We start from the raw sequence: 15,446 nt of genomic DNA on the forward strand, positions 1-15,446 counted from the left end.
TTAATTGTGCTCGTGAGGAACTTTTACACAGATCAAGAGGCAGTTGTTCAGACAACAAGGAGACACTGATTGGTTTAAAGTCAGGAAAGGTGTGCATCAGGGTTGTATCTTTTTACCATACCTATTCAGTCTGTATGCTAAGCAGATAATCCAAGAAGATGGACTATATGAAGAAGAACGGGGCATAGGATTGGAGGAAGACTCATTAGCAACCTTCTGGTGACAACAGACACCACAATTCTCAGTACTTCTCCCAACCCATTTATCAGGTGGCCTATAAGTCCTCATCTTTCCATCGCAGGGCGGTGGGGGGTGGAACCCCAGAAAAGGAAACTAAAACTTAACACGAGTCTTTCAACAGGCTATACCTCAGGTGCCCCCAGGCACTGAATTTAGACTTGAAGCCTTGACCACCAGGCCTATAGGACCCTCTGGACAAATAAGGTCCTAAGCGGCTAACCACGGGGTCTTGCACTTGGCGGCTCCCTACAGTAGCCACCGGATATACGCTCCTTGAGCATCAGATTTTAGCTGCCTAATAACAGAGGCTCTCAGTGGTCCCCAGTTATACAGATGACACAACCTTGCTTGCTGAAAGTGAAGAGGACTTGAGGCACTTACTGATGAAGATCAAAGACCACAGCCTTCAGTATGGATTACACCTCAACATAAAGAAAACAAAAATCCTCGCAACTGGACTAATGAGCAACATCATGATAAGTGGAGAAAAGGTTGAAGTTATCGAGGATTTCATTTTACTTGGATCCACAACCAACAGCCATGGAAGCAGCAGCCAGGAAATCAAAAGACACATTGGATTGGGCAAACCTGCTGCAAAGGACTCCTTTAAAGTGTTGAAAAGAAGAGACGTCACCTTGAAGACTAAGGTGCACCTGACCCAGGCCATGGTATTTTCAATTGCATCATATGCATGTGAAAGCTGGACAGTGAATAAAGAAGACTGAAGAATTGATGCCTTTGAATGGTGTTGGTGAAGAATATTGAATATACCAGGGACTGCCAAAAGAACTAACTCATTTGTCTTAGAAGAAGTACAACCAGAATGCTCCTTAGAAGCAAGGATGGCAAGACTACGTCTTACATACTTTGGACATGTTGTCAGGAGGGATCAGTCCCTGGAGAAGGACATCATGCTTGGCAGAGTATGGGGTTAGCGGAAAAGAGGAAGACCCTCAACGAGATGGATTGACACAGTGGCTGCAACAATGGGCTCAAGCATAACAACAATTGTAAGGATGGCGCAGGACCGGGCAGTGTTTCGTTCTGTGGTATTTAGGGTTGCTGTGAGTCGGAACCGACTCGATGGCACCTAACAACAAAAACAACCCCAGTGTAACAGAATACCACAAGCTTTCATTCTTTAGGAAGTCTGATCATCTTCTGTGTTTTGTCTTAAAAACTGCTTTCCAAGATAAGAGGTAGCCATGCTGGTTAAATTCTTTCTGCTGCCTACTTTACATCCGATGTAGCCATACAGGTTGGCACCTTGGAGCACCACACCCATGATAACCACAGCCAACGTTTCGCTGTGGCGGAGAAAAGAGCACTGAAGGCAAATGTCACCCAGAGCACTGGACACATAATAAGTCCTCACCAAAAAATTCTTCATTCAGCCTCTGAAGCAGTTTTGCTTGTCTTGAGAGGATGCCTTCCTGGACTCAAATACCCAATGGCTCTTTCCATCTTCTGCGATATGATTCCACCGATGCAGGCCAACCATTAGTCTACCTGTAACATTCTTCACTACCCAAAAGTCACATGGCAACAAGATAATTGTTACCATACAGGCAATAACACTGCTGCTGAACGGTTCGCAGAGAAGATAGACTACAGCTGCGCTGACTCAAAGGGATAAATGGAAAAATGATGCCACTGGGTGTCTGATTTTGGATTTTTTTTGTCTATTAGCTGTGTCTTCTTCCACATCAAACAGTGAAGCATCTTCAGTGTCTTCATTACTGTCCTGCTGCAACATGGCCTACTGCGTTTCATCGACTATGCAGGGGCATTCCACTGTGTGGATCATAACAAATTACGGGTAACATCGAGAAGAATGGGAATTCCAGAACACTTCATTGTGCTCATGAGGAGCCTATCATAAATCAGGAGGCAGTCATTAGAACAGAACAAACGGATACTGATTGGTCTAAAGTCAGGAAAGGTGTGCGTCAGGGTTGTATCCTTTCACCATACCTATTCAGTCTGTATGCTGAGCAAATAATCCGAGAAGCTGGACTATATGAAGAAGAACAGGGCATAAGGATTAGAGGAAGACTCATTAACAACCTGCGTTATGCTTATGATACAACCTTGCTAGCTGAAAATGAAGAAGACTTGAAGCATTTATTGATAAAGATAAAAGACCACAGCCTTCAGTATGGATTACATCTCAACATAAAATAAAAACCCTCACAACTGGACCAATAAACAACATCATGATAAACGGAGAAAAGATTGACATTGTCAAGGATTTCATTTTACTTGGATCCACAAGCAATACCCATGGAAGCAGCAATAAAGAAATCAAAAGACACATCGCATTGGGCCAATCTGCTACAAAAGATCTCTTTAAAGTGTTGGAAAACAAAGATGTCAACTTGAAGACTGAGGTGTGCCTGACCCAAGCCATGGTGTTTTCAGTGGCATCATATGCATGTGAAAGCTGGACAATGAATAAGGAAGACCGAAGAAGAATTGATGCCTTTGAATTGTGGTGTTGGCGAAGAATATTGAATATACCATGGACTGCCAAAAGGATGAACAAATCTGCCTTAGAAGAAGTGCAGCCAGAATGCTCCTTAGAAGCAAAGATGGCCAGGCTGCATCTCACATACTTTTGGACATGTTATCAGGAGGGATCAGTCCCTGGAGAAGGACATCATGTTTGGTAAAGTAGAGGGTCAGCAAAAAAGAGAAAGACCCTCAATTTGATGGCTGCAATGGTGGGTTCAAGCATAATAACGATTGTGAGCGTGGTGCGGGACTGGGCAGTGTTTCGTTCTCTTGTACCTAGGGTTGCTATGAGTTGGAACCAACTTGACGACACATAACAACATGTTCTTTACTTTGAAATGTGACGACTGATCACATTTCAAAGTGTTTGCTGTGTGCTTTTTTTTTTTCTTTATAATCTTTATTGGAGCTGTAATTTCAAATATATTTTAAGATTTCAATTTTCTCTAAAACTGGCCCCAAAATTATTCACAAGCTCTGAAGTGAACAAAAGGAAAATGTTAAATTATTTACAGACATCAGCTCCTGAGAGTAACCTGACTCCCACCTCCCCCAAGCTCCGCACAGACTGGGCTGGGTGCTGTGGATCCAGCTTATGCTGGAGGGGGTGTGGCCAGATGGAGGGGCGTGGCCAGGGAGGGGGTGTTGGGGGCGTGGCCAGAGGGAGGGGCAGTGGGTGGAAGGAGAGGGGGTGCTGGAGAGGGGGTGTGGCCCGGGGAGGGGTGGTACTGGAGGGGGCAAGGCCAGAGGGAGGGGCGTGGCTGGAGAGGGGGCATGGCCAGGGGGAGGGGCAGTAGGTGGAGGGAGAGGTGGTGCTGGAGAGGCGGTGTGGCCAGAGGGAGGGGTGGTACTGGAGGGGCATGGCCAGAGGGAGGGGCGTGGCTGGAGAGGGCTCCAGGCTGGGCTCCAGTGCACTTCCCACTCTGCTGTGCTGGGATCCTGCCATCACAGCCCCTCTGTGCCTCAGTCTCCTTATCTGTAAGATGGGGCTCCCCATGGTAGCATGCTTGTGGGTTGCTGGGGTCAGCATCCATGCCCAGGAGTGGCACCTCTTCACTTCCTGGTCCCCCCTGGGGCAGAGCAGAGAGCACAGGGCACCAGTGGCTGTGGAGAGGTCCGTGGACTGGGCTGTGGTGGACGTGGCTCTTCCGTGGACAAGCTGCCAAAGCGCCTTCTGGCTGTACGTCTTCCACGACTGATGTTCAGATCTGCCCTGAGAGCTTCCGCCTCTGCTTCCTGGTTTATCAAAGGAGAACATTTTGCTTTCAGGGTCCAACTCATAACGGTGTTTGAGGACCATGCAAGTGTTTTTTTTTGTTTTTTTTAGGTAAGCCATTTTCTAAACCGGAGCCCCTGAGTGGCGCAAATGGTTAACGTACTCAGTTGCTAACTGAAAGGTTGGAGGTTCGAGTCCACCCAGAGGTGCCTAGGACGAAAGCCCCGGTGACCTGCTTCTGAGAATCAGCCCCTGGAGACCCCGTGGCGCACAGCTCTGCCCCGACGCACACGGGGTCTCCAGGCGTCAGAGCTGGCTCGGCAGCAGCTGGCTTTCGGTATTTAGGGCACGAGCAATGCTGAGACTTCTATGCCAACTTAAGTGAATTGTTAGCAGAATTTTTATGCATACTTAAAAACATTAAATTTGTTGGTTGAAGTGTTTCCAGTTTTCAGCAAATGGTGTTCTCCTTCTGGGTCTCAACTCGGGCGAAACGCAGCCAGCAGTAGTCACTGAAGTGACTGACAGAAATGGCCCTGCCAACACTGGTTCTTTGGGTGGCTGAGGTCCAGACGGGCTGGTCAGTGGGCAGGAATCCCGAGTTAGTCCACATCAGGAGTCCATGGCCAGACCCTGGGGCACTTGGGGATGGCCCATGTCTTGGCCGGCACCTCTGAGGTACCAGGAACGTGGGGCCGCCTGGTGTGTGGCTGCACCAAGCCTGGGAAGGGTCTGGTTGTCAGGGCCGGCTCACACGCACATGTCCTGGAACAATCCAGGTGAGCTGCTAACTGCCGTCTCCTACTTCAGAGTGGCGAGAAGGAGCTCCTGGACCTCGGCGCCCCCATCTCCAGTCTGGATGGGCAGCGGGTCGTCTTGGAAGAGAAGGACCCCTCGAGGGGCAAAGGTGAGTGAGCAGGGCCTTCCCTCCGGCGTACTCGGGCTCTGTCTCCACCCCGTGAAGAGTCCCAACCCTGCAGCCCCATCCTTGGCCTTTCCAGGGCGGAGCCTGGTGTCTGTGACCAAGTCAGCAGCCTGCCAGGCTGAAGGTGCCTTACCTCCTGGGGTAGATCTCTTCGCTCTCAGTGCTCAGAGGCGGAGCTGGCAGGTCTCAGGCGCACAGGGCTGGATCTTCCCAGCTGTGTCATAACCAGGACCACACATGGGCTGCGTTGGGCTGAGGCCTGTGACTACCTCACAGGACAGTGTGGCCTTTATTACAGTTTCTTAAACTGGGCGTCTCAGGGGCTTAAACTAGTCAGCCCTGATGGGCACAAGAGGCTCCCAGGATGAGGGGAATGAGGGCCACACTCCCCAAAGATGTGACCTGGAACCAGGAAGCCTCTCAACCTCCCTGAATGTGTCTTCTCAGCTGTAAAAGGGGTGACAGTCCCTGCTGAGCCCACTCCCCAGAGTGCTCTGAGTTGCTACTGTGCTCACATGTGGGAGCACTTTCACTACATGCGTGAGGACAGGTTCACCACACACATGAGGGTACATTCTCTACACATGTGAGGACACATTCACCACATGTGTGAAGGTACTTTTACCACACATGAGGGAGCGTTCACCATGTGAGTGAGGGCGTGTTCACCAGACACACATGAAGGTACTTTCACCACACACATGAGGGTGCGTTCACCATGTGAGTGAGGGCGTGTTCACCACACACACATGAAGGTACTTTCACCATACACACAAAGGTGCGTTCGCCAGTGATTGAGGGCGTGTTCAGCACACACATATGAAGGTGTGTTCGCCACATGCATAAGGGTGTGTTTACCACACGGATGAGGGCACGTTCACCACATGTGTGAAGGTATTTTCAGCACGCACATGACGGTGTGTTCATCACACAAACACGAGGGCACACTCACCACATGATTGAGGGCATGTTCACCACATGTAAGTACTTTCACCACGCATGAGGGCATGTTCACCGCACAAACATGGGGGCACGTTCAGCACACATGTGAGGGCATGTTTGCACGCATGAAGGTCCTTCCACCACACACATAAGGGCATATTCACCACACGCATGAAGGCACTTTCACCACACATTCCCCACACGGGTGAGGGCTCATACACCCCAGGTGAGGGCATGTTCACCACACACGCATGAAGGTACTTTCACCACACATTCCCCACACGGGTGAGGGCTCATACACCACAGGTGAGGGCATGTTCACCACACGCATGAAGGTACTTTCACCACACGTGTGAGGGCGCATTCACTACATATGCCTGAGGGAACACTCACCTCATGCGTGAGGGCGCTTTCACTAGAAAGCCTCATGGTCACTCTATAAAAGGGAAATGGAGCCCTGAAGGCGTGGTGACCTGGCCTGGGCCCCTGGTCCCCGTTTGTGCCCTTCCCTGCTCACGAAACAGGAGGTGAGGAGAATGCTGGCATGGCTCTGCCCAGCAGGAGCTCAGGCTGTGTGCCCAGTGCCTTGGCCTGTGTTAGTTACTCATGTGTAATGAATCAGACGCTTTACAAAGCTCTTTCCCACCCACGCCTCGATGGCAACACTGGGAACCGTTGTCTTGGGTCAGACAGCTGTGAGGAGCTGGAACTCTGGGACTCAGGACCCCATGTCTGCCCTGACATGACAGACACACAGACATGACACAGGGGAGCCTACGTTCCTCTGAAGAGTGCTCAGCCTCTTCTTGCCCAGGTCTTTGCACTAGAAAAGGTCATTTAAACCAAGGCGGGGGTCCTGTTTGCTGTGCCCACCACCAAGGACAGGCAGAGATGGCCAGAGATTGTCCAGGTGGAGGGACAAGGGGAGTGTGTCTCCTGAGACAGCTTTCTGGAAACCCACCCACCCATTACCTGGGCAGAGGAGATCCTGTCAGGAGCCACACAGGTGCCTGGGCTGCCCCACTCCCCTCTGGGCCTCTGCACAGTGAGGGCTCTGGATCAGTGTTTCCAGGGCTCCTTCAGCTCTGGAATGCAGTCCCCCAGCATGTGGGGCGGTCCCTTCTCTCTGGCCCCTGGTTCCAGGCACCCCGCTGCCCTTGGAGCTAGGACCCAAGGCCCTTCCTGGGCATGGCCTCCTGCCCCTGGGCAGACAGCCAGGTGGGGGTTGCCAGCATGTGTGGCCAGGCAGGCCTGGGCGGCAGCTCTGCCAGGCGTGTGGCGGGACCTTCTGGCGTGTTTGTGCTCAGGTGAGTCTTTTGGGAGAGCTTGAGGCCGACTCGCTTTTCTTCGTTGAAGCAGTGATGACATCATTTCTCTGGCACCATTGGTGCCTGGAGGAGGCGCTGCAGGCCCTGACCTGTGACAAAGGTGCTTTTGGGGACGTGCAGGAAACTAAGACTCTCCTACCTTCCAAAGAATATCCGTGCCAGCTGTTACGTGAAGGAAGCTTTTCAGTCAGCCTCCTTCAAAGCCCCACAGAACTGCGTCGCCCTGCCCTTGGCCGCAGCAGATGTCACTGCCCTGAAGCTGGCCCATGGAGAGGGTCCTTCTTCTTCCATTCTAGCCAGACAAGGTGGCCGACACTGTGGCCTCTCCGGGTCTGGCAGATGAGAGACGCTTAACGTGCTTTGTTTCTCTGCAGCTGGGCCTCCAAGACTGAAAAAACAGTAGGGTACAATTGGGGCTGTTTGGATGACTGCGACTCACTGTAACGATAACGCTTGTCTCGTTATGTTTAGCATCCACAGATAAACAGAAAGGTGCGTCAGGCAAACACAGTATAGCGGTAAATTCCAGTTCCAGAAGCCACGCGGCTACGGTAATTCTCCCCACTGCTCCTTGGCGGCCCTCATGCTGGCGCGTGTCCCCCGGGATTCCTCTCGGGCTTCAGCCGCTCGGGCTTTCTCCTCTCCGGCGGTGGGGGTGGCTGTGCCTCAACTGCTGTCCCTGCCATGGTCACTGTCACTTCACGCGGTCCTCCAATCAGTGCGGTCTGTGTGGAGCACCCTTCTTGTCTGTACCGATGAACCGTGTGTCGTGTGGGAATGTGAGTGGGACTTTGACTTTCCTTCTGACGCAGGGAGAGCAGAGGACGCTAGGCAAGTCTAACTCTATTAAGATAAAAGGCGAAAACGGAAAAAATGCTAGGGATCCCCGGCTTTCAAAGAGAGAAGAATCTATTGCAAAGATTGGGAAAAAAAAATATCAGAAAATTAATTTGGACGAAGCAGAGGGTATGTGTACTTTTTAAACCTTGCACGTTTTTAGTAAATGCAGTGTCAGTGTTCACGCAGTCATTGAACCGTATTCCAGCCAGTGGGCGTTTGGGCTGCTGCCGTCCCCGCTACGCCAAGCATGTCTCCCCTCCCGCCGCGTGCTTGGGCTTCAGCGTCCCTCGGACTTTAGTGAAACCCCGCGTCCACACGCTCACTGGCTCCTGAGTCTGGGAGCTGGCACCACGGCCCACGCTGTTGCATGTGAAACACCCGAGGCCCCGGTGGTCGACCCGCAGCCACCACCCTGTCTCTGGGTCTCTCTTCTCGGGTCTACCTCCTGATACCACCCAAAGTCACCCACTCAGGCTAGGGCACAGATGTCGGCGTCAGGCGTGTCCACACAGACCAGGCCTCTCCGGGGGCCGCGGGCAGCTCTGGCGGAGCCAGCGTCGGCCCTGACCTGGGAGAAGCTGGTCCCCAGGCCGGCCTGGGGGTGGCCACGTGGTGGTCCAAGGCCGCATGCTGGCATGTCCCTTCGGCCCCCAGGGGAAAGGAGAGGTGCACCAAAAAGACAGGAACGGGGGACTTTCCGACCTCAAACTTCCTTTTTGTCCAAACGCTCGTGACAAAGAGGTGCTAAAAATGGAAAACCAACAGCTGTGGCTGCACCCCGATTTCCATCCGGGGGGCACCCCCTGGGCAGCGGGCCTGTCCCCTGCTGAGGCCTGAGCCTACGGAACACCCTGTCCCTCGGCCTCTGGGGGCCGTGGACACACAGAAGTAAGACACACCCTCCTGGCAGCCGCTGGCGCCAGAGACCAGGGACCCCTTGTGGCTCTGTAAAAGCCAGGGGTCAGGTGTGAACACCAGGGCAAATCAGCTTAGACACTGCCGGCCCGGAACGGGGAACTCGTGTCGCCATGGAAAAGCCGGCTCAGTCAAGAGAAAGGACGTGGGGTAGCCAGCAAGGAACTGTGCTGTGCAGCGGGCAACCAGGGACACCTGGGCGGGCGAGTGACGGGGGACGGGGGCCCCCGGGGTGGAAGGGAGGCAGGGCCAGGCCGGAGATGACCGCTGCAGCAATGCGCCGCCCCTGATGAAGACCGGCCCTCCACCCGCCCTCTCCCCCACGAGCCCAGGAGGACCACCCTGTGCTGAGAGGTGGGAACCCCGAGAGGCAGGGACCTTTGAGGGGTGCGTGGCTGAGCTTCATCTGCATGTTGCCGCCTGTTTCCAGGGCTTCTCCCCACCAAGCTGGTTCCTCTAGCTCCCAACATCCTTGCGGCCTTGGGTGGAGGGGGGGGTGCGCTGCAGATGCGAGGGTCTAGTCAGGCCACCTCTATTCTGTCCTGAGAGGGGAGCCAGGCCTTGGCTGTCACAGGGCCTCCAAGGGTTGAATGAAAAACCCTGGCAGCTGTACAGCAGCATCCTCCCACAGGTGCTGGCTGCTCGGTCCACCCCCCAGCTGCTGGCGTCAGGGCACCCAGCACAGAGCTTTCCAGACAGGTGTCTTGGGGGGCTCCGTGTGATGCTAAACGTGGTCCATGTGGGTTTTCTTCCATAGAGTTTTTTGAGCTTATTTCCAAAGCTCAGAGCAACCGAGCAGATGACCAGCGCGGGCTGCTGAGGAAGGAGGACCTGGTACTGCCTGAGTTCCTCCGCTTGCCACCTGGCTCAACAGGACTCGCGCTGTCCGCCCCTGCCGCAGCCAAGGGCATTAGCAAGAGACTGGGGAAGAGCCACAGCCAGGACAGCGCTCTGCCGCCCGGGGAGAGATGGGAGGCCCAGGACCGAGGCGAGAGCTCTGCAGCCAGCCCCAGCTCAGCCAGCAGCCAGCCTAGGTCCCCCGCAGCCACGTCGCCTGGGCAGAAGCCCCCTGCTGGGCCCCTCCCCAGTCCGTGGGCACCCCACCCCGCTGCGCAAGAAGGAGCCTCGAAGACCTGGAGGCGGCAGCCGAGGGAGGTGGAGGGCGTGCAGACCCTGGAGGAGGACCCTACAGCCGACCTGACGCTTGTTGGGGAGGGGGACATCAGCAGCCCCAACAGCAGCCTGCTGCCACCACCGCCCACCCCACCAGCCAGCGCCCACCATGCGCCCCCAACCCCACTGCTGGACACGCAGGACACGCCAGGACTGCAGAGACCAGGTACCTCCAGAGTGTGACCCCGACACCCCGACTTGCCCACCCACTACCCCTCCATACCGTCCATCCCGTGCCCAGTAAAAAAATAGCAGCTGTGATCATTCGGCCTGCCCAGACCTCTGTGCTCGATGGGCGTTTTCACAGAGTGCCTGCCTCCTCCGTGTGTTTACCGTGGGTTCCCAAGCCTTGCCTGCATGGGGGGCATCACTGGCAACTGGGCCAGAGTTTGACCAGGATCGTTCCCGAGAGCAAGGACAGGTGCCCATCTCCCAGGATCCTTCCTTCCCCTTGGTCACTCATGAGCCCACTTGCATGTCTCAGGGATGAGGGATTCAGAGGTCCTCAGACATGCAGGGACCCCGCGGTGCAGTGGGTGTGCGGGTGCAGCAGGGCCTTTAGCAGGAACAAGGCTGGTTAGCTGCAAACACAGGTGGCCATGCTGCTGGGGCACCATGGGGGCAGTGGCTGCGGGTGCTTCCTAGCACACGCTGCCGCCCTCACCAGCGCAGTGCCACAGCCAGAGTTGGCAGGCCTGTGATGCGGACCCAGAACCTCTCTGGTGTACGTGTGATAGCGTGATAGCACGCGTTGTTTTATAGCATGCTAGGCACGTGCTGGCGGTGGCCGCTGCTTCTGTGCGCCCAGTGACACGTGGACCCTGGGGGCCATGACCGCCGCCTTGGCTCCGCCTCCCTGCCCCGTATCCGTGGCACTCCCTGAGTTCTGCCTCATTGATCTTGGGGGCTCCCCGTAGCTGAACCTACTTACAGGGCAGGGTGCTCAGATAACTCGTGCTGTGGGGCCGGGGGTGGTTGTGGCACCTTTCCCGGGAGAAGCCCCTGACCTCGGCCTGGCGACACTGTGTCCTGCATGCATGCTGTACAGATCATGGCCCTGTGGCCCCCTTCTCCTCTGCTCCTGCTCTGTGGATTCCTGTGCAAAGCTGTCCTGTGTCTTGACTCTGCTCTTCCAGAATAATAAACTCCAGAGCTCATCACTGGACTGCCTGCCTGAAAGCTCTTCTTTCTCACTTCGCACTGGGACAGTGGGTGGAGTATAATCCAGGAAAAAGTGCACTTTTTTAGGGAAGTGGAAGGAACATTCTGGATTCGGTCCACAGCCGGCCGTGGGAGTTCTCGAGCTCCATGCCCGCCAGGCACAGCTGGAGGACATGGGGGGTGCAGACACTTCTGGGAGGGGTGAGCAGAGCTGCCCAGCTGGGGACCGGCTGACCTTGGGGGCTGGGCAGGAGGGAGGAACAGTACACCGTGCCTGTACTTGGCCCTCTTGAAGCTTCAGCCACTGTACCTGAGACCCGCTGCTCCTTCCCACAGCCAGGCCTGGGCCACCTCTCACCACCTCTGTCTGCCATCCATCTGGCTGTCAGTCCTCCAGCTGCTCCCGTGAGAGGAGGGCGTGGGGTGGCATGGCAGCAGAATGAAGGATAGTGTGTCCCTGTACACCAGGTGACAGACCAGAAGGCTGTGCTGGTTACACGGTGGCCTTGCTTAGTTCCCAGTACCCCAGGACCCCTCTGTGCACACTTGGGCACGTTGGCCTGGGCTCGGGCGTTCACCGGTGTTTGCCGCCCCAAAAGGCTGGTCAGGCACCCAGTCCCAGGCTTGTCCCTGTGGACATGATGGCCCCTCTGCTCTGCCCTCTGGAGCGTGTCCAGGATGGGGGCGAGGGCACAGCCACAGTAATGATCTGGACATGTGTCCTGGCAGGCTTCTCCCGACCTGCCTCTGGCCAGACTGTGCTGGGGGCCTCCGAGTGGGGCCTGGGCCTTGACACTCAGGCTCCTTCTGGGAGGAGACGGTCAAAGGAGAAGGGGTCGTTGGTCATTTCTCTTACTGATTTCAAGGTTACTGTGACCATTTCTAAATGACACAGTGGCTACTGTGAACCCACCATCCAGCGTAAGAAACACAGCGTAGGGGTGCACTGGACCTCCACCCAATGGCCACAGACGAGGCGGGTGTGGGGACCTGCTGGGAGGATGCTCCAAAACAGGGAGGGCATTCCTCCGAGAGCCGGCCGTCACCCCTGCTCGGTGCCCTGTTCCCAGGCTCATCTTCCCAGCAGGGGCCAGTGGGCCAGGCGGTCAGGTGGGCCTTCTGGGGGAGGCGGGGTGGGCACAGAGCATTAGAAGAAGGACATGGGGACAGAGCAGGTAAGAGGGTGGGGCAGGGGGGCAGCGAGTGAGGGGCCGCAGGGTGGTGGCAATGAGCAGAGCTGGGCCCAGTGGGGTGGGGGAGGAGAGCTCAGTGCCAAAAAGAGAAAGGGAAGAACCCCCTGTGTGGGCAAAGTCGGGGTGCTGGTTTTGGGGAGTCTAGAAGAGGGGGGCCAGGTGGGTCCCTGACAGGGCTGCCCCTGCTCTCAAAGGTGGGGCGGTGGAATCTCACCCCAAATGGCAGTTCTGGGGCAGCTCCCCCCGGCCTAGTCAGACCTCCTCCACGCCCCCCACCTCCAGGCCCCCAAGACAAGTCGCCTGCTGTGAGCAGAAGTGACAGGGACCCATGATGGGGGTGGGGCTGCCTTGCTCCCTGGGGACACAGACTCTGAGAGCAGTTCAGCCACTAGAGTCTCCTTGTCCGGGCGAGCTTCCGAGCGGCAGCCGGTCGGAGTGTGGGGGCTTCACTGGGTAGGTGGCAAGAGCAGCCTCAAAGGCCACACGGGATCCACCACGCAGAAAGGTAGGGCGTTGGGGCAGAGCTGAAGATAATGGGGTAGGAAGGCTCTTGGGAGCCTGGAGGGGCGGGGTGGTGCCTGGCTGTGAGCGCAGGGAAGGTTCAGTGAGTGGACAGATTGGGTCAGAGCTGGAGGTGGGGAGGGCCAGCCGAGGGCCAGGGGCAGAGCAGGCAGCCTCACATGCAAGCATCAGGGACATCTGAGTGAGAGACGCAGGACAGGGGTGCTGGAATAATGCCAGGGCTGACACCCAGGTCCTGCTGTGACCCCTCGAGCTTGGCTGCCTCCCTGTGGCAGTGTCTCTGGAGGAGGCCCTCCGGCAGCTGTCCTGGGCAGGCCCTGGCACGAGGCTGACGGGCGGTGGGCGCTGAGTCAGAACCTAGGGCTGCCACTGAGTCAGGAGAGCAGGTTCAGGATTGGCAGACAGGAAGGGTCAGGACGCGGCCACCCTCCCAAGACTGGCATGTGTGGCCTGGGCTGGCAGGGTGCTGTCCCCTTCCATAGAAACGGGCCCCTGGGCTGTGAGAGGCCTGTCTTCTCTGCCCGCCATGTGAGCCAGATGACAGTGGATGCTGGAGCTCTCCGAGAGTCGGATTCCCAGACGGCTTGGGGCCTCCAGGACTTTGGCTGAGCCCCTGAAGGACTGGCTGAGAGAAACTTCTAGCTACAGGCCTCAGGGTGGCCACAGCACCCAGAACCCCCTTCCATTGCTCAGCCATTTATGCCTGCACAGATTCACCTGAGGCTCGGGGAGCCCGCACCTAAGTTGGGGACTCACAAATGGCACCCTGGTGTCCCCGGGTCCTGCCCCTCATCTGCCCGAGGACAGGGACCATGTGGCTGGCTGGCACCCAAGGCTGCTTCCTAAGACTGAGGGCTGGAGGCTGGGAGAGGGGGGCTCCCCCAGGCCCAGATCACGTGTGGGTACGCGGGCGGTGGTTGGGTGGGGACTTTGGGGACCACGGAGTGGCTGGGAGGCACAGGTTCCTTACTCCCAGCTTCTTGGCTCCCTGTCGACCTCAGGACAATGGAGGCGGCAGGGCTTCACACCGGGACGGGCAGTCAGGCAGCAGGACCCGTGGCCCTGGCTCAGGGGCTCTCCTAGCCCTCCCACCGCAACCCCCCCCCCGCCTCCGCCGCCCGCACAGCCAAGGAGAAGAGCTAGGTACTCACCTGTGAATACTGAGGGCTACCCCTGACCGCTGCCCCACACCTCAGCCAGCCCGGCCCTTCCTTCAGGCCCTGCCTGGGGAGGGCACTGAGACTGACCCCAAAGCCCACCCTCTGGCACATCTACTGAGCACCTGGCCTGGCTGGCCCGGCTGGCCCTGGGGACTCCCACATGGGACACAATCTTTCCACCTGGGGGCCTGCCCACCCCAGAGTCTAGCAGCTTTCACAGCAGTTTGGGGGTAGCCCGAGAACTCCTGGGCGGCCTGGAGCCTGGAAGAGTGTGTGGGGGACAGTGGTGTGGGCTGTGGGGAGAGGGTGGGGGCTGACGGTGGGGGCTTCAGGGGTGGGTGAGGGGAAGGGGCCTGTGGCCTGAGGAGTTGGTGGCGGTGGGGATGGGTTGAGGGCTGGGGGAGGGGTCAGCGCAGTGCAGTTTGGTGTGGACGCACCATGGGTGGGTCAAGGGTGGGTCTAAGGCCTTCGGGCAGGAGGGTTCGGGGGTGGGTGGTGGGATGCAGGGCCTGTGGCGTGGTCAGGCCACCTGGCAATGGGAGCCTCAGGAGGTCTGGACCTCGCTGGCCTGGACCCCTGGGTGGCCTGGACCCCTGTGTGGCTTGGCCTGGGGCCTCACCACCCGGCTTCCACCTGCACTGGGCCCTGGGCTTGAGGGGGAGCCCTGCAGACAGCACCCCCTGGCGGGCACGAGGCAGGGTGGGTGGCCCAAATAGTGTGACTGGGGACCGGCAGGGGGGCTCAGCCCTGTCACTGCTCCACTCATGCCTGTATTGGGGGCGGGGGGTCTGAGATCGCAGGGAGTGTCGGCCCCCCAACGCTGGTCTCTGCCAGCCCACCCCACCCAGGCGATCAACTGGTCCCCAAGCACATCTGTCCCTCTGCCTTCATACTGGAGTTCTTCCCCCCACCATTTCCCCAGCCATCCAGACCCCAGCCCACCCCGCTCCTGGGCCAGGATCTGAGCAGATGGAGAGGCCCAGATGGGGTGCTTTGGTCCTCACTGGGGCAACGCCAACCCCACACCAGGTGCACCCCACCCCCCATACTCCAAGCTCTGGTCGAGGGAACAGATCAGGGCACTGGGGAGGGGGTGCCCAGTAGGCCTGGGAAGGCTGCCTGGAAGAGGATGCCCCACCTGGGAGGACAAGGAGGTGGCAGGGGACAAGGCTTGGGGATGGGCAGAGGGGACAGGGAACGGCATGGCCAGATCTGGGGTGAGAAAGTGGAGCCAGGAACCTTCCTGCCTGGGGCTGGGGGACTCGGGGCGGGGATGGGAGAGGGGAGCGGGGCCAGCACAGAGCAGACCTGGACCAG

General features: G+C 57.2%; 2 protein-coding genes and 1 pseudogene across 15 annotated transcripts in view; 1 reads left to right on the plus strand and 2 right to left on the minus strand.

The window, feature by feature from the left end:
* LOC126077377 (uncharacterized) overlaps nt 1-15,446 on the minus strand; it is a 1,154,420-nt gene that overhangs the window by 168,338 nt on the left and 970,636 nt on the right. The gene's annotated exons all lie outside the window — the stretch shown is intronic.
* RGS12 (regulator of G protein signaling 12) overlaps nt 1-15,446 on the plus strand; it is a 162,866-nt gene that overhangs the window by 145,988 nt on the left and 1,432 nt on the right. For 13 of the 14 annotated variants that reach the window (XM_049886649.1, XM_049886660.1, XM_049886653.1 and 10 more), the window contains 4 exons: nt 4,781-4,877; nt 7,637-7,716; nt 7,978-8,131; nt 9,678-10,259. In XM_049886649.1, the coding sequence (XP_049742606.1) occupies nt 4,781-4,877; nt 7,637-7,716; nt 7,978-8,131; nt 9,678-10,259 (913 nt within the window). Of the gene's footprint in view, nt 1-4,780; nt 4,878-7,636; nt 7,717-7,977; nt 8,132-9,677; nt 10,260-15,446 lie in introns of those variants that run through there. The other variant, XM_049886656.1, reaches the window with a different exon arrangement.
* Nucleotides 1,382-1,996, minus strand: LOC126077381 (Golgi apparatus membrane protein TVP23 homolog B-like; annotated as a pseudogene).

Source organism: Elephas maximus, chromosome 5 (assembly GCF_024166365.1).
Source record: "Elephas maximus indicus isolate mEleMax1 chromosome 5, mEleMax1 primary haplotype, whole genome shotgun sequence".
NCBI classification, from domain to species: Eukaryota; Metazoa; Chordata; class Mammalia; order Proboscidea; family Elephantidae; genus Elephas; species Elephas maximus.